Source organism: Polypterus senegalus, chromosome 12 (assembly GCF_016835505.1).
Source record: "Polypterus senegalus isolate Bchr_013 chromosome 12, ASM1683550v1, whole genome shotgun sequence".
Lineage (NCBI taxonomy): Eukaryota > Metazoa > Chordata > Cladistia > Polypteriformes > Polypteridae > Polypterus > Polypterus senegalus.
The window spans coordinates 70,430,010-70,448,382 of record NC_053165.1 but is presented as its reverse complement, the minus strand read 5'-3'; the positions used below and the strand labels follow the sequence as shown (position 1 = coordinate 70,448,382).

Sequence of the window (18,373 nt, the reverse complement as noted above, 5' to 3'; positions counted from 1 at the left end):
TTGGATACAAGTGTCTCCTAAAACAAATAAAAATAAACTGGACAATAGAGGGGCTTGGCACTGGGGATGTAGGGTTCCCAGTTAAATGTACAACAATTAACACCCCAGCAACAGCCTATTTACCCGTAACTTTATTGGATAATTCACCATTCAATTTTTTCCAAAGACCAATCCCCCGTAACGTTCCACTGCACGCCCGCTGTCCACACTGCAGGCGACATGCACAGCAGACACTTCGACTGCCGGTATCCCGACCGGTTCCATGTGTCAAAGGCAGTCGTGCTGCCTGCGCGAACACAATAGAGAACAACGGAGTGGGATTGTGGGTAAATGCCAAGTTTTAAAATCCTGCAACATCGGCTTTATGCGGACAATGAAGAAAAAAAGAAAAAAAAACGAAGCCAGAGACAACACTTCCCCAAAAGGCTGAGCCATCGGTTTTGAGACGCTAAAAAGCCGTCCATTTTATTTTAAGAATCATTTCAAAAATGTTGTTGAAAGAGGTTTGCGCGGAACCGACGGCGTGTCGCTAGTTGCGGGGTCGCCCGGACAAATTATGAGAAAACACAAGCTATTTTTTCTGGGGGCACTCCAATTTTTGAAACAATTCGTTAACGTCAAACCCGTCACATAAAGAAACGCCGTTCGTTAAAACGAAATGTAAAAAGATTTAAAAATAGCCCCACGTTAAGAAACAACCTGGCATAAGTACTGGATCGAGTGACATGCCCAGTACTTGCCCACTCGTTTTATTTTTTTTTTCGTTTTCTGCTTCAGCCCCTAAAAGTGTCGGGTCCGCAGCCCAACAATAATTTGCGCATAAAGAACACACACAAAAAAAGGAAATGAAAACACACAAAAAGGGAAAACAAGCAAACAAAAGAGACTCTTGGCATAAGCGAGTCCATCCCAGTGACTCGTCAACATTCGTCGCGTCTACCGCTTTTACCTGCCAGCTGTTTCCTCAGGAGAAGCGCCGACTGCTCGGTCATGGCGTGTATGGAGAGATGGACTCTATGTGAAGGCACGAGAAGCCAAATGGAGACAACAAGGCAGACGCAGAAAGGCGCTCGGCAGCAGTCGGACCGTCACGGCGTCTCGCCGATAAGTGGCCGCTACACATGAGCAGAGAGGAACACGACTGGAGCCGCTCGTCCCGCCTCCTCCTCCTTCTCCACTCACTCTCTCGCCAGCCAGCACAGTGCTGTCCGCACGCGCCTTTATCAAGCCCAGTGCACAGCTGCCCGCGTCGCGCCTGACCACAAAGGCACACGGTAACACGGTTGTCCCGGCAGGCCAAATTCAGATTTTGTGAAGAAGTGGCGTCACCTTGCGTCAAGGAGGTAGTACTGACGCTGCCTGAACTCGATCTGCTTAAACCAGGATTCAACTGTGCAACCCCGGATTGAAAATCAAAGCGCATCTCAGAATTAACATTTAAAGTCCACTGTATTGGAATAGTTTTTGTAATGCATTTGACATTCCAACAGATGGCGCAACACAAACATTACCACTGCTTTTACAAATTCTATACCAAAATGCATTGCATTTGTCCTTCCAAAAGATGACACATCACAAACAGCAGAACTGCTTTTACAAACCCTATACCAAATGGCATGTAACAGAGACATATGCATTGCATTTGTCATTCCACCAGAAGGGACATCAAAAACATTGGTAGTAAAAAAAAAAGGTTTCATTTCAATAGATGGCACAATGAAATAATTTGTAATAATAAAATGTTATCGCACTTGTCATTCCAACAGATGAAGCATCACCAACATTAGCACTGCTTTTTCAAATTTCCAACCAAAAATGCAATCAACATAGACATATGTATTGCAATTGTTATTCGAGCAGATGATGCATCAAAAACAATGCTAGTAATAAAATGGACTTGTCACTCAAACAGATAGACATCAAAATGACTTGTAATAAAATGCATTGCACTTGTCATTCCAACAGATGGTGCATCACAAACATTAGCAGTGCCTTTACAAAACCCCCTAACATTTGTAGTAATAAAAGGCATTGCCTTAATCATTCCAAAAGGTGACACATTACATTTACATGATTTTTAAGAATCTCATACAAAAAAGCATGTAACAAAAATATAAAATTGCATTTTTCATTAAATCTTCTTAGACAAGGCTTGGGGTTGTTAAAATATGGGATCTGTTAAAGCCCATTTAAGCATTCCTTGTGTGTTTTGGGGCTATACAAGAAAGAAATTGTTCTTGTTGTAGTTGACATTCTAATAGATGGTGTGACACCATTTGTAGTAATAAACAACATTGCAATTGTCGTTCCAACAGATGGTGCATCACCTACATTAACACTGCTTAGGGATATCATACCACATGGCATATAACAGACATGGGAACTGGACAGAAACACAGACACTTATTCTTTTATTAAAGTAGACAGGGCACAGGGACATCAACAATTACGTTTATTTCTATAGCACGTTGATATGCAGCAAGTGATTAAAGTACTTTACAAGATGTCAAAGAAATGCAAATAAAAATGAGATGTTATAAACACACAAAAGTGAATCAATACACACTTACATAAAATAGATACATAAATAATAGAAACATAGTTTTTATACACAGAATCACTTTTAAGTCTCTGAAGACACATCAGAGAAGGTCAGATGGCCAAGAAAGGTGGAAAAAAAAAAAAAAGAAAAATATTTGGGAGAATCCAAGACCAAAAAGACCACCCAGACCCAATCCCCCCCGCCCCGGGCCTTCTACCTAACAGCAGTGTCTTGATGTTGCTCCTCATTGTTTCCAGGCTTCATCCCAGAGGGTCCGATGCAGCGGGTCTTGCCGACAGTTGAAGTATCACCTTAGTTTGACCATCGCAGGCGGCTGCGCGCGGCTGTGATCAGATTTGGGGTGGGGTTAGATTTTGGAATACGTCACCACAGAAAAAGCAGAAAAGAAAACAGAGAAAAGTACAGATTAATAATGATGGCACATTCATTTAAAATATGATATCTCTATGCATGTACAGTCTTTTTGGAGGAGAACTAAAATGTAGTGTGAAGGCCAAGGCACATACAGCCCCCGATCCCCGACACATGACAAGCAGAACACGACTTTGCCACACAATCCAGCACCAGCCCATGCCACACATTTCATCCGAATCCACAGCTTAGTCTTCCTCCTCCTGACTCAGACCCTCCCCCTTTTATGTTTTTCCTGAGAGTGCTCCAGGTGGGATGGAATTTCAAAAAAAAAAAGGCTCTGCAGTTCCTCCTGTCAGCCCTCGCCCACCCCCGCACGGAACGTAACAGACTTGCACCAAACTCCAACTCCCAGCATGCCCTCTGGGAATCCGTGGTGCTACAGCCACCCAGGAGGGATGCCCTCTAGCGTCCCAGGGAAGGTAGTGCCTTGGAAATGCGGTCTCCTCCGGACTTTCCATCAGAGGGACATCCTAGCCGTCTACCACAGTGGATACCAAAAAAAAAAACCACCTCATCACATCTTTTATTCTTAGCTCTTGGAATAATAAGCAGACCACCATTTGAAGATCTAAGGCTACAAATGGGAGTGCAGGGGAGTGGGCCCTCCAAAATACAGGGAACAGCAAGATTATTTAAAACTTTATATAGCTTTTATAGTATTTTAAATTCAGATCTAAAGGACACGGGTTACCAGTGTAACGATACCAAGACCTGTGTGATGTGCTCAGATTTTCTTTTTTCTTGCTGCTGCATTCTGAACTAATTGAAACCGACTGATGTCTACGTAGTCCAGTTAGGAGGGCATTTCCGTCGTCTAGTTGGCTAAGAACCAAAGTGTGAAGCTTCATAAGATGCAACAATCGCCAAGAAGCCTCTTGGAGCCATTTTAGAACATTTGAACAACCTAGACGAGAACAGACCATTCAGCCCAACAAAGCTCGCCAGTCCTATCCACTTGTTTCCTCCAAGAAAACATCAAGTCGAGTTTTGAAAGTCCCTAACGTCTTACTGTCTACCACACTACTTGGTCGCTTATTCCAAGTGTCTATCGTTCTTTGTGTAAAGAAAAACTTCCTAATGTTTGTGCGAAATTTACCCTTAACAAGTTTCCAACTGTGTCCCCGTGTTCTTGATGAGCTCATTTTAAAATACAAGTCTTGATCCACTGTACAAATTCCCTTCATAATTTTAAACACTTCAATCATGTCACCTCTTAATCTTCTTTTGCTTAAACTGTAAGCTCTTTTAAAAAATCTTTCCTCATAATTCAACCCCTGTAGTCATGTAATGAGCTAGGTCAGTCTTCTCTGGATAGATGGATAGATAATGTGAAACGCACTATATAATAGATAGATAGAAAGGCACTATATAACAGATAGAGGAAATGCACTATAAAATAGATAGATAGATCTTTGTGTAAAGAAAAACTTCCTAATGTTTTTAAATGAGAAGTTAACCCAGCATGTACAAATTTACTCAGAAGTGAACACTGGGGGTCTCCAGAATGAGTGGTCCCAAGAACGGGGCCGACTTCAGCATTTTTTGCTGCCCTGGATGAAGCTGGAAATGGCGTTTCCCCATTTAACCCCTTTGTTTGAGTGGAATCCTCGCTGCCAGACCTCTAACCAGAATACTGGAGACATGAAAGGAGGAGGCAGAGCGAAATATGGAGGATTTGGATTCAAAACGGCAAATTTAGAGTTTGAGAACTTTGAAGAGGTCGTTTCATTTTGTTACAGCAGCATCCGTTAATGAGGCTGTCTGAGACAAATATGCACGTTTCAGAAAGCAGGTAGGAAGTGGGCTGCATTAGCATGCATTACTTATTTATTTACATGTATATAAAGCTTCTCTTATAACATACATTTCATTTAGGTTACTAAAATAAACTGACAAAGTTAATCTAATGAAAACATTCAATCAAACTGAAGCATACTGATTTACCCATAATTCTTATTTACTGCACACACACACACACCCCATATACAAATAATACAACATAACTGGCCAATCAATGCGCACCAACAGACTTTTTCGCCAGTGAGTGGCGGACCACTGAGCAGCACGAATATCACAGACGGTGGTGAACAAAGCTAAAGATATTCGCCAAGCTGAACACAAGTTTTAATGTGAGAGCATTTGGAAGATTATTACAGTTTAATAACTCCAGAAATTTATTTGCACATGTAATCGCAATGTTTTTTAGGAAATCCGGTTTCTACCATAATCCACGTTAATCCGGTTTTCTTTGTGTGTGTAAACGCTCGCTTTATTAACGAGGTTATTTATTTATATATTTATTTTTTGGCCTACCATTTCACCAGTGATCTCTTGCTGACATCTGCCGACCGAAAATGGAATTGCACCAACTTGCAACAGACGAACAAGCTACCTTTAAAACATTACATATATATATATATATATATATAAATTATTTTTTAAAAACCACGCTTATATAAAGTTAAAAATTGTACTAAAAATTAAAAAATAAGTCTCTCGTACATCAAGCGTACATCGATCTCAAAGCTAAGATCCAGACCTGGAACAAGGGTTACAGAGCCATTTCAGTAAAGGAAAACGGCCAAGAGACCGCAACATCTGCATCTCCGCACAGGGAGGTTAACCTGCTTGTCTACAGCTGACCAGCGCTGAACATCCCGTTACACCGAACGACAGCACAGCACTTCACTTCACTTCACATCCCGGTTGTGCCACCTGCTAGTGCAACACGCGACATCCCTGTTGCGCCATCTGACAACACAGCAACACCAAACCCTGCTGATGTACCCTTATCACCGGCTGCACGACCAAGGTTTGGACGAATTTGTGCACAGGTGGAGGGATTTTTTTCCACTTAACTGTATGGGCCAAGGGGAAGTCGTCCTTTTAAGGACAACAAGCCACCTCAAAGAACCATGTAAAGATAAGAGAGGATCGATCCGTTATGGAATCTTGGCGCTGACGCTGTAATACTAACGCACGCAATTTCGGCAACTTTTAACAGCTGAAAGAAATCTCGAATTTCGGAAACGATATTGAGACTACAAACAAGATCAGCCTCCGCGGAAGACCGGGATGTCAGGTCACATACTTCAGGCAAACACTCACAACACACAAGAACAGCTATGAAGAACTCCAGGCGAGCAGTCCAACTACTCGGCGGTATAAACTCGGACAGCACCAACTCTATGGGCGAGTTAACAAATACGAGAAAACATGACGTCATTACGTCGTGAGCATGCGCAATGCGCGAAAAATGAAGACCAGCAGTGGACGCTGGCAACCTCATCGGTTAACTAATTCAAATTCTCTGAATTGCCAATTTACTTCACAAACACTGTTTTGTAATATATGTGGGGTAATAAAAGGAGAAAGCTCACCGAAACATGGGGGAAAACGTAGACGGGCTGCACCTAGAGGAACTGCCATTAGACCATAGAACTTGGGAAATCGATGGCAACGGCGTGAGCACGTAACCGATGAGAGTTGAGCTTTGTTAGGTTTTACAGAAGTCGTCAATAAGACCACTGTACATTTATTCTAATTAATAATCGATCACGCTAAAAGAGACGACGCAAGGGTCCAGCAGCTTCCAATCCGTTTTACGCTCTCCATCTTCGGCCAGTACTCGCGTTAAAGAACCTGGACATAATGATGTTCTGACCTTATTTACACACATACAAGAACACACGGTGTTTGTTAACATGACAGTCCAGTCACCTTTACATACCTGTTTGAGCTTTGTAAAGAGGCAGCTCGCTGTGACATACGAAATATAAATGAGCGTCACGCTCCCCAGACGTTATACAGAATGACCGAAGAGTTTCAGGGTACCATGCCGCTTACAAATACGCTAAAAATTCTAAACGCTGAACGAAAGGCACCCTACTGGTCCGATCTCCGCCTAATTCAAACAGGCACGCGGCGGGCGACAGCGGAAGGACCTCCCCACTCCCATCAAAGGACCCCGGGGCGCCATATTCGGTACGAAACTTTGAAGTGCGTCCGTGTCAGTCACTCGGATGCTTGAACGGTTCTCATCTGCTCTTAGGCTTTTGTTCTTGTTTTAGTCAAATCTAAAAAAAAAAAAGGAAAACAAAAAAATAAACAAACAAAACAACAAAGTTGAAATCATGAATGTCATTGATCATGTACGGGAAATGGCGGCTGCCGGACTTCACTCAAACGTCAGGATCCTTAGCAGTTTATTGCTAACAATGAGCAACAACAGCCCGTACGTAAGAAGTCTTCTTCTCTTGATTTTTTGGGGCTACTAATTGGTGAACGGATGTGTGCGGATGGAGTCTTTGCAGTTCCTGCTTTGTAAATAGTGGGTGCAGCACATTTTGGATTCAGTTAAATACAGCTGTCACTTTTTGTCAGGTTTGCTCGCGTCGTGTTACTGCAGATGTGCGATGCTGTCCACATCCGCGACGAGCCTGGAGATTTGTAAGCGTTGGCTCTCTTTGGTGAAGCAGAACTAAAGAGAGAATTTCGGTTTAATGGGGTGATGAGTCAATGGAGGTCTAATACGCTAGCATGTCGGTATATTCTTTATGGAGGAAGGCATCCCATAACTACTGTTATTGTTAAGAGACGTTTCAATCTCATACTACACAAGCGTGTCGTGTGCATTTTTCTTTTTCATAGCTACTATGTTTGGTACTTGTTCCTCAATAGAATATTAAAAAAGGTTAAATTGAAATTCCTCAAGACAAGTTTGTGCTAAAAATCGGAGGACGTACGGCAACAGTTTAGTCAGAAGTGTAGATAGCTAAGATAGATGCTGTCACTCCAGTCAGTGGTGTTCTGATATTGTCACCCTAAACAACAACATTTACTTCTATGGCACATTTTCATACAGATGTAGTGCAAACTGCTTTACAAGTTGACAAAGAGAAAGATCCAAGAAAAGGAACAACAAGGCTTTGATATTAAAGAATTAATAACAAAAACGGTTACCGTCAGATTGCAGGAAAGACAATTTAAAAAAAAAAAAAAAAAAACAAATCCAGTTAGGCTGGAGAAAAAAACAAAATCTGCAAGGGTTCTAAGGCCAAAAGACCACCCAGTCCCCACTGGGCATTGTACTTAACATAAATGTTCCTAAATCAAACCTTGTAGTTTTCATGCTTCACATGATAGGATTTGAAGAAGATGGTCTTGTGGACAGCGGAGACTCCCGCCTTCTTCATTCCATTACCTCAGGGGGCCGCATGGTGCCATGATCAGGTGGTGGTGGTGGCGCAGATTGCCACCACAGAAGAACTGGAAAAGACAGCAGAGAATAGTGGAGATTATTACAGAGTGTGGACTCATATACTCTTATTAGGAACACAACTGAAATGTAGCGATACAAAAGCCTTATTAATATAAACTAAACACTGAATTAGACACACCGAAGATCACAACATAAATGGAGAGCTGCTGCGTTTGGTGGTCGGAAATCATGTCCTGAAGACAAGACTGCAGCAGTTGTCACGTGTTTGGTGTCATTTCCTTTTTCTTTGTTTTTGTTTGCTTGTAGGGAATTATTTACTCCCATGCAGAAGTACCAGCTCTTGGTGTACCACGCCGATGCCCTCTTCCATGACAAGGAGTACCGTAATGCGGCATGCAAGTTCACGATGGCACTGCAGCAGAAGAAAGCCCTGAGCAAGACGTCTAAAGTGAGGCCGTCAACGGGGAGCTCAGCCGCCTCTCAGCAGGCACAGGTAGGCATCACACTTGACTGTTCAAGGGACTTCATTTCAGAGAGGCAGCCATCATAGCCTTTGTCTTAAGCTTGAAATAAAGCTGTGATTTGGCAGGCACACTTCATATTTTTGATTCAGAGCTCAAACTTCAGTTTTCGGGAGCAGTTTTTTATTATCTTAAAACTAACTTCTCAGCTCAAGATGTGTCTCTGTCTCTCTTTGAATGATTTTTGGTTATCAGGAGCTCCTGTTGGGAACTGTTTGCTTGTTTTTTTACTTTATTTTCAGAGCATACCTTCGGAAATCGAAGTGAGGTATAAAATTGCAGAGTGTTACACCATTTTGAAACTTGATAAGGATGCCATTTCTATACTGGATGGAATCCCATCGAGGCAAAGAACTCCAAAGGTGGGTGTTTGGCGTAAGTTTGTGCTTTAGTATTGTAGTAAAAAAAAGTAATGGACCGTGATAAGGTAGGACCTAGGACATGTGTGATCTAGTGAGGCACTTTGGATCAAAGCCCCTGCTAAATACACTGCTCAAAAAAATGAAAGGAACACTTTGAAGACACACCAGATCTCAATGGGGAAAAAAATCCTGCTGGTTATCTTGACTGATATGGACTGGGTTATGTGTTAGGAACGAAAGGATGGAACAGAAAATGATTAACGTACAGAGGGCTAAAATCAAAGAAAACCAGAAAATCAAAGTCAAAGAATGATGCGGCAGGCAGGCAGGCTAGTCCTTTGAGGTATCGAGAAGAGAAGCAGAATAGAGGAAGGTCAGCATTGGTTTAAAAATATTGTGATCCTTGTATTTTTATACAAATGAGTAATAAACAGAAATGCTGTAGGCAGAGCTAATCAGCAGCTCTAGTCAGGGTATGCCAGACTAAAGTCACAAGTCTTCAGATGAGGCTGAAGGAGCATCTCTTATAATAGCAGGCTGATGTAGAAATACTTAACAAATGATAAGAGTAGTGTCCGCTGTGGGGGCAGCTTGGTGTTTCTGCTGCCTCATGTGAAGATGTTAATTCTCTTCCCCCATTTTGAATAATTCTAGCAGTTACAAGTATTAGGGAAATGAATATAACGTTTGACTTGTGTATAGTCAAATAATGTTATATACATTTCAATGTGATTTACTACTTTGACTTAACAGAATTGGCACTCCAGCCACCATAAAAAAAAAAAAACCTCCCACTGGTTTCATTCCATCTGAACTGGTGTGGTGCTGAGGTGTCACGCATCGTTCGCATGGTCCTAATCTGGCATCCTGAGTTGGTTTGTCATGTGGTGGGTGCAGCAATGCGCTCTATCAGTGCGTGGCCCTCACCTCCTCCTTAAAGTATTTGTAGTTTTATTCTCTACAATTAACTTTATTTTAAGAAGTTTTTGAATTAGGGCAGAAATCTATTTTGAAAGTAAATAAGAGGTTCTGCGTCCTGCGATTGCTAATGTTTGCACTTGAAATGCTTTTAGAAATTGAAATGGGAAGCTGTACCCCCCCAAAATGAAACCTGTGCCTAATTTACCATCTTTTATAATCGTCTTGAAAGCTGTAGTCCGCTATTTAGTCCAGTATACCCTTCAAACCCTCAAGGGCAGTCCATTTCTCTCTATTGTATATTTCACCTGTGCTGTGTACCTGAGAAATTAGACAGATTGTCATGATTTGTGTAAGGGTCCATAACGCCCCATGAGTGGGTGTAGCCGTTAGCGATGGGTCATTCTGTGAGCCGTTCCCCTTTCCTAAATCACGTCATTGACACTCCTGTTTGTTTTGTCCAGTGAGGGCTGATGTTTGTTTTTTCTGACCTTACTTGATTCATTGTTATTTAGTATTGCCTAATCTTATTTTTATATCTTGTCTTTTTTGCTTTCTTTATCTTTTAAAGCTTTTTCATCTCCATCATTTATATGAAAACGTGTTTAAATGTTCGTTATTAATATGCCTGTTTGTATTTTTAGATCAACATGATGCTGGGTAATCTGTACAAAAAGGCGGGACAAGAACGGTCAGCAGTTACCAGTTACAAAGAAGTGCTTCGGCAGTGTCCCCTTGCACTTGATGCAGCTATAGGTATTTGTCCTTTGAATTTTGTCCCTTAATTCACTTCTTCTTTCTAATAGAAGTCAAAGTAGGAAACTGAAAGGAGTTTGTTAACTTAATGTGTGTGTCTGTACAGTCCAGTCTACTTAGACTGGGGTGTCCAACTCCGGTCCTGGTGGGCCACAGGTTTTCATTCTCTCTATACGCGGTGGTGTGCTGGGGAGGCAGCATAAAGAAGAGGGACGTCTCACGTGGACACACTGGTGAGGAAGGCAGGCTCTATTGTTGGCACGGAGCTGGACAGTTTGACATCTGTGGCAGAGCGACGGGCGCTGAGCAGGCTCCTGTCAAACATGGAGAATCCACTGAACAGGATCATCTCCAGACAGAGGAGCAGATACAGCGACAGACTGTTGTCACTGTCCTGCTCCACTGACAGACTGAGGAGACCCCACACTATGTGACTCTTCAATTCCACCTGAGGGGGTAAACGTTAACATTATACAAAGTTATTGTCTGTTATACCTGCCTCACACTCTCCACCTTGCATTTTTTAACTTGCACTGCATTGTTATCACTCTTTAATATTGTTTTTTATCAGTATGCTACTGCTAGAGTATGTGAATTTCCCCTTGGGGATTAATAAAGTATCCATCCATCCATCCCTAATCAGTGAGCCATTTTCACTGCTAATCATCTCCTTTTCCATTCCTTTTCATAACCCTGTCTTTAAGGATTCAGTCCTATTAATTAATTCGTTTCTTTATTAAATGGCAGCCAAAAAGAAATGAGATGTGAAACGAGCCAACAGACGACCAGCTAAACTGGAATGTCAAACTCCAGCCAATTTCACTCCAACCAGTTTCTTAAAGAGAAGCCAATTCTTGCCGTTCATTAAAGACGTTATTGAATATCAGGACTTGTTGCTGCTCTCATTGTGCCACAGCAGACTGTTGATTTTCTGCTTTTTCCAAGACCACCGTCAAGGTGTGTTAGTGACATGAGCAGACCAACATGACTGAGACCTTCACCTTGCTTTATTTTCAGGTGAGCTGCTCATGTTTCGTGTCTCATTATTGTTTGGCTGCTCATTAAGGAAAAAGAAATAACTAAGGGATCTGAGTCACGTCAATTAAAACGAAAGCCAAACAATTGAATCAGCAGCAGAAACGGCTCACTAGTTAAGAAGATGGGTAGAATGAAAACCTGCAGCCACTGCGGCCCACCAGGACCGGAGTTGGACACCCCTGAAGCACAGGCTCACAGCTTTTGGGACCTCGGTTTAAGCCTTGGCCTGGTCACTGTGTGAGGTGTCCTCTCCATATGTGACTGCCTGCCTCTGTACCCGTTGATGTCCTTTAGTGCACTGGTATCTTGCCTTTATGTACAATTTGAGTTGCAGCTGATTTTACGGCAATAAACTGGCCCTTCCAGTACAATGAATGATAGGACGGGTACATTTTGATTATTTTGTGAAAAAAACATTTTGGAATCCATTATTTCCCAGCTTCTATGAAAGCAACGTTTCAGTTTAATCAGATCGTAAAGTGAGCAACATCTTGCCTTCACATTTCTTCATTAACTACCCTTGGTGTTGACCCCAAGCGTGATCTAAGCCAGAGTTTGACGTTTAATGAACTGCTTTACCGTGCTAATCCAGGAGAACGCTTGGCACAATATTCTGCGGACATCTAGTGGATGAATAAACATGCTGTGAAAAATCGGGAAGGTTTCTATACTTTTTGCCCCTCGAAGGTAAGTCAGCAATATTTTCGTGTTGGGCCTTCAACTGAAACACAACGGCGTGGAAATGAGAAACCGTAAAGCCAGTTTTAGAACAAACTGAACCGGAACTGTTAGTTAAATCGAGAGGTAGCAACGACAATCTAAGTGAAGAATTTTTTATTTATTTTTTATTTATTTATTATTTTATTAGTTGCCCTCGATTACTATAAGTAATCCAAAGTTGAAAACAAAACAAAACTTTTTTATTTTGGAATCTTTGCCTGGACTTATGTCTGTGGTATGAATTATAATTTTGGAAACAGAAGACTGTGTTTGCCAACCTTAAACTCATTCCCCAGTTTCTTAGAGTTATATAACAATCCCTGCAGTGTATTTTTCTGGGACAAATGCCAGGCTGCATAATTAAAAAACGTGAATCAGATTGTTTTGGGATGGAATTTGCGTAAGGAGCTACAGCTGTTGCAGAACCTGGCAAAACCGGTTTGGAAGCCACAGTACCATCTGCCAGATTGAATTGGGAAGGGTGGGAGCGGTGCGGCCCTCCACAGTGCTTGATAAAGAGATCCAGGGGAGGTCCCGGTGTGTGTGTTATCCGTTGTATGACCTTACGGTCAGTGACGCTCTGTGCCCATTATGAGCGGCAGCGGACCTCCCTGGTGACGTCAGCTGATCTCTCTCACTCTGTGTCACCACCCCAGCAGCCATCCGTTTGATCCAAGTTTTCAGCTCCCTAAGGTTGTATCGCCCCACTTTACCTTGGATAATCGAGGTTCTACTTTAAACCCCCAAGTCCGTCAGAATACGATGTGTCCCTTAAGTTTCAACTTGTACGCCTTTCTCCCACACCTTTGAAGATCCAAGTTTGCGTTTAGCACTTAACGTTTGCACTGTCAGCTTGGGATTTGTTTCCCCTTCTTGTACTTACCTTCTCTGTTTTTCTCATCTCGGTTCATTTTTCCTGTTTGACCTTCTCTTTTGCAGGATTGTTGTCCTTGTCGGTGAAAGGTGCAGAGGTGGCTTCGATGACGATGGACGTGATGCAGAGCATACCCAATCTGGACTGGCTCTCCGTCTGGATCAAGGCCCATGCTTTCATACATTCGGGCGACAATATGAGGGCGATTAATACTATCTGGTATGTATCAGGTGTGCTGCGTGTTGGGGTGATCAGCCTAAAACGGTTAAAGAGTGACATATCGAGAACACCGTTTAGTGATCACACACTCCACCTTAAGCCACAAGGAAGCCTGAGGGTAAACATAGCATTACATCCTGGTGATGCAGGAAGATGGATCGGTGTTCATAGTATAGTTGCCAAAAAGCATCTGCCCACTTGAGAGGGTGACTGACGCTGGGTCACTTTGTTGAGTTGTTTTACTTCACAAAAGGGACAGGAAGAGTCCATACCCCTGTAGTGGGCACAGAATGTCGGACTGAGGAAAGTAAGAATCCCTCCTTTTTCCACACAGTATAATGTTAATTAGAAGATTTACTTGGTAGTAATTTTGTATGTCGTCAGCTGCAAAATGTGTGTGTTGAGGCTCCCTGAGTGTAATTCTTTGTCGCCTTCTCTGTCACGGCTAGAAACTGTCCCATTTACGCTGCTCAGTTTTCAACACTACTGGTGTCCTCCCTCATGTCTTTTTTTTTTTTTTTTGGGCTGTCACTATAGAATTTTAGTCTGGAATTAGTTACTTAGCCGATCTCACAACTAACTTCTCAGACGGTTAACTCCTGAACGGAATCGTTCCGAGTCCTTCCAGATCGAGGCCAACTTCTGTTATTTTTATCCCGTGCCTCTGGGAGCCACTTTCTGAAGTCAAGGAGGTGTAAGCCTGTGCATCTCCTCTCCACTTTGAATCCAGGCAGGTTATTCAGGATAAGCCTGGCCATGCTGTGTCGGCAGTATAGCAAGTCCTTATTGCAGGCCTACGTCCAGTTGTTCTGTTAATAGTAAAGTTGTCAGGTCACCGGCAGAAGGCGTCATAAGATCACACCCTAAACCAACCAGTTGCTACGTGTTACCTTTTATTCTGCACAATTAGAGCATTTACCCCGTGGCGTTTTTGGTTTTCTAGTTCCTTGGAGAAGAAATCTTTGTTACGGGATAATGTCGACCTTCTCATCAGCCTGGCAGATTTGTATTTCCGAGCTGGAGATAACAAGAACGCCATTCTTAAGTTTGAGCAGGCACAGATGCTGGACCCTTATGTGATAAAAGGTGAGACATGAAGGCCGGGTCAGTGACTCCAAAAAAGAAATTACACATTCACTTTTTTTTTTTGCATGCAATTTATTGTTACAGGATAGGATTTCCTAATATTATATATGAACCTCTAAATATGGGCTGATTTTTTTAGAAAACCCTGGCAGGGGTGTTAGTCCATTGCAAAGCCCGCTTCTGCACAGTCACATGTCTGTTTGCACATGTGGATTCACCATTTGAGCTAACGTCCACGATCTGAGGAATGGGAGTAGAAATTCCTGGAGAAGAATCCAGTGAGGCCAGGCAGATTGCTAGAACCGTTAGGCCACCCTGTCTGAGTGGGAAAAACTTTATTGTATTGCAAGTGTTCACCGTACACTTAAGACCTTTTGACTGCTTCATTTATGTGTCAGCTGGCGTTGTTTGTACTCTGAACGCTCCTCTTCTGATCTTCTCAGGACCTTCTTTCTGTTCTACTTGTAGGAATGGATGTGTATGGCTACCTGCTGGCTCGGGAGTGCCACTTAGACGATGTGGAAGTCCTCGGTGGCCGCTTGTTTAACATCTCGGATCAGCACGCTGAGCCCTGGGTCATCTCTGGGTACATCTTAAGATTACATTCTGGTAGTGCGGGGTTGGCATTTTGGTTTCAAATTCAAACTTTACTTCACGCACAGAAGTCCGTGGGTGGAGGAATGGAGGATACTCTGTTATGGCTCAGAGTCTTTGCATTACCAAACCAGTTTATTTTTCTCTCTACTTTAGAACGACTATAAGGGTAGTTTGTGGCATATCCTAGGAGCAGATTAATGCTAGACAAAATGTTCATCATGTTTTGTTAGTCTTTTATAAAATTTTGACTTAAGTGTTTCTCGTTTTCTGCTGCACTTCAGCTGCCACAGCTTCTACAGCAAACGATATTCTCGGGCTCTGTATCTGGGAGCCAAAGCGATCCAGCTGAACAGCAACAGCGTGCAGGCATTGCTCCTGAAAGGAGCAGCTCTGAGGAATATGGGCCGTGTTCAGGAAGCCATCATTCATTTCCGAGAAGCCATGCGACTAGCCCCTTCACGTCTTGACTGCTATGAAGGCAAGTCTGTGAATACAGCGGTACAAGTTTTCAATTTGACATCTGTGTGCACCTCTAGCTTGTTTGTAATCCTTTAGGACTATAAAACCATGAGCAGTAGTTATGTTATGGTACAGTTAGGAATCTTATAAATGCACTTTGTAAACAGGAGAGTCGTGTTGCTTTGGATCATTACTTAATATCGTCTTGACTTTCGCAGGACTCATTGACTGCTATCTGGCCTCAAACAGCATCCGTGAAGCGATGGGAATGGCCAACAACGTCTACAAGAACTTAGGAGCTAATGCCCAAACTTTAACCATACTTGCTACAGTGTGCCTAGAAGATCCCATGACCCAAGAGAAGGCCAAGACCCTGCTCGACAAAGCATTAGCTCAGCGGCCAGACTACATCAAGGCTGTTGTCAAGAAGGCTGAATTGCTCAGTAAGAATCCTGAATTAAGCTTTATGGGTTCTCCTTATTTAGGCTTCGCTCTTCTTCTGCGAGAGAGCAACTCCGGCCACAGAAAAGCAAACACGAGTGGTGCTTTAGTATTTTAAACTTCCATTTTAGATTACGCAGTGCGCTAGAATCTACCAGATTTTTTAAGTGAACATGCAGAAATTTGCTTTAGCATTTATATTATCTGTTGATTGTGTCTAAAAATGGGTACTCTGTTTGCTTTAAGGCTAAAGAACTGGCTTTGAGTGGTGCTCAATGTTTTTCTGGTACCTCCTTGTACTTTACAGATCGAGAACAGAAATACGATGAGGGAATAACTCTTCTGCGAAACGCGCTGGCTAATCAGAGTGACTGCGTTCTGCACCGGATGCTTGGCGACTTCTTAGTGGCAGTCAGTGACTATCAGGAGGCCATGGACCAGTACAGCATAGCACTGAGGTAACGGGATGGCTGCATGGCCTACACCTTGATTTTCCCAAATGCTATTTTTGTTTAAAGCAAATAATTACAGATATGCCAATTTGTAAAAGCAGAAGCAGCATACCGTTATCATATCGTGTCGGTTCAAATCCTGTAAATGCCGAAAGGGACTCTGCACTGCTGGGCCCTTAACCTGCAATTGCTGAGCGCTTTAAATAGTGAGAAAAGCGCTAAATAACTGTTAATTTTTAAAATAATAATTCTTAACTTTCAAGCAATAACCTTTATTTTTCACCAGTTTTGACAAATCACTTGTTCACCGAGATACTGCAACCTCAAACCCTCTAACACCAAAGCACACATCGTACAATATTAAAACGTGACGATGTGAAGTTTGTACCATCCCATAATTTACCAATAATCGGTGTTATGTTCACAGCGAGGAAGTTGCTGTTGTGACACGTGCACAACGCATTACCATACTTCCTCGTCTCTCCATAAATAAAAATGGACACATTGCTCTTGGTTATACACTTTTTGATTCATTTCTACAGTGTGGTCCAGATATAATTATGCAGAAGGTGGTCTGGAAGAATTTGATTTATGAGGGGACAATTCCAGTTTGGTGCAAAGCCAATTCTTCTTGTCGTCAGTTTGCACACTTCTCGAAGGTCCGGGATTTTTTCGGATGGTTTTCTATGTAATAAACTTAAGTTACAGCGTAATGAAAATTGCAGAATTAGATCTGGACCACCCTATACAACGTATACATTTGGACTAGAACATTCCGGTTTGGGTTGTGTAGTCTGAACATTATGCTTGGTATTTTCATGCAGCTTGGACCCAAATGATCAAAAATCTCTAGAGGGGATGCAGAAAATGGAAAAGGAAGAGAGTCCTACAGAAGCAACAGCAGAGGAGGATGTGGATGACATGGAAGGCAGTGGAGAAGAAGGAGATCTGGAGGGGAGTGACAGTGAAGCAGCACAGTGGGCCGATCAGGTGCAGTGGTTTGGAATGCAGTGACATGACAGTGGAAGATGGAAGCAAACGTTTACCTGTTGCCTGTTTTCAGGTGCTGTTATTTAGTTCAGTGAACTCTTTATTTCTTCTTACGTTAACAATTAAAATGAACTAAATGGCTTATTTATAAAACTGGAAAATATTGGCCTCTACGTCTGGGGTGCTATCTTTTCCTTACAGGGCATTGCATTCTTTGTCGTAATGGAGAAGGCAAAGTATAAAGCCATGATCGTTAGAGGATGTTGACTGCATGGTAACGTCGTATTATTCCAGTATGTGCTGCAAATAATGGGGTGTCAAAGCATTTGAAGATCTCTGTAGTTGCAATTATTAGCACTTTAAACCTTCTTGTTTTGTATTTGACCAGTTTGTTTACCTGTAATCTGTGAATATAACATTGTCTTAAAGAACTGCTTTGTTTAAGCACAAGTTAGACACCTGCATGGACGATAAACTCAAGACTGAATTCAGGTTAAATGAGTCGAATGGGGGCTTATTTTGAAGAGGTGGTCCAACACTTTCTCCCGCTCCGTAAACTCTGAGCGATTTGCGGAGGAGCAAGTGTTCAAGTGCTTAAGACTGTACATTTCTAAACGTTCAAATTGTATTTTTGTATTTACATTGTGCGGTTTTTTTCTGAATAATAAAGTTCAATATTTACAAGCTTGAGGTTTGTGTTTTGGCTTTGCACAGAAAAAGCAGAACGTACAAACTACAACTT

The 18,373-nt window shown here is 42.3% G+C and overlaps 2 protein-coding genes across 3 annotated transcripts in view; one reads left to right on the top strand and one right to left on the bottom strand.

The window, feature by feature from the left end:
* ube2g1b (ubiquitin-conjugating enzyme E2G 1b (UBC7 homolog, yeast)) overlaps positions 1 to 6,867 on the bottom strand; it is a 36,168-nt gene extending 29,301 nt beyond the window's left edge. Inside the window, exons 1-2 of one of the 2 annotated variants that reach the window (XM_039772153.1) lie at positions 6,708 to 6,867; positions 2,760 to 2,886 (exon numbers count right to left, since the gene is read on the bottom strand). In XM_039772153.1, the coding sequence (XP_039628087.1) occupies positions 2,760 to 2,790 (31 nt within the window). In that variant the 5' untranslated portion in view covers positions 2,791 to 2,886; positions 6,708 to 6,867. Of the gene's footprint in view, positions 1 to 949; positions 1,266 to 2,759; positions 2,887 to 6,707 lie in introns of those variants that run through there. The other variant, XM_039772152.1, reaches the window with a different exon arrangement.
* Positions 6,868 to 6,887: 20 nt separating this feature from the next.
* Positions 6,888 to 18,315, top strand: anapc7 (anaphase promoting complex subunit 7). The gene is made up of 11 exons (XM_039772151.1): positions 6,888 to 7,211; positions 8,505 to 8,691; positions 8,962 to 9,081; positions 10,644 to 10,755; positions 13,453 to 13,606; positions 14,550 to 14,692; positions 15,161 to 15,278; positions 15,571 to 15,767; positions 15,967 to 16,191; positions 16,497 to 16,647; positions 17,466 to 18,315. The coding sequence occupies exons 1-11, from the start codon at positions 7,111 to 7,113 to the stop codon at positions 17,653 to 17,655; spliced, it is 1,698 nt and encodes a 565-aa protein (XP_039628085.1). The 5' UTR covers positions 6,888 to 7,110; the 3' UTR covers positions 17,656 to 18,315.
* The last annotated feature ends 58 nt before the right edge of the window (positions 18,316 to 18,373 follow it).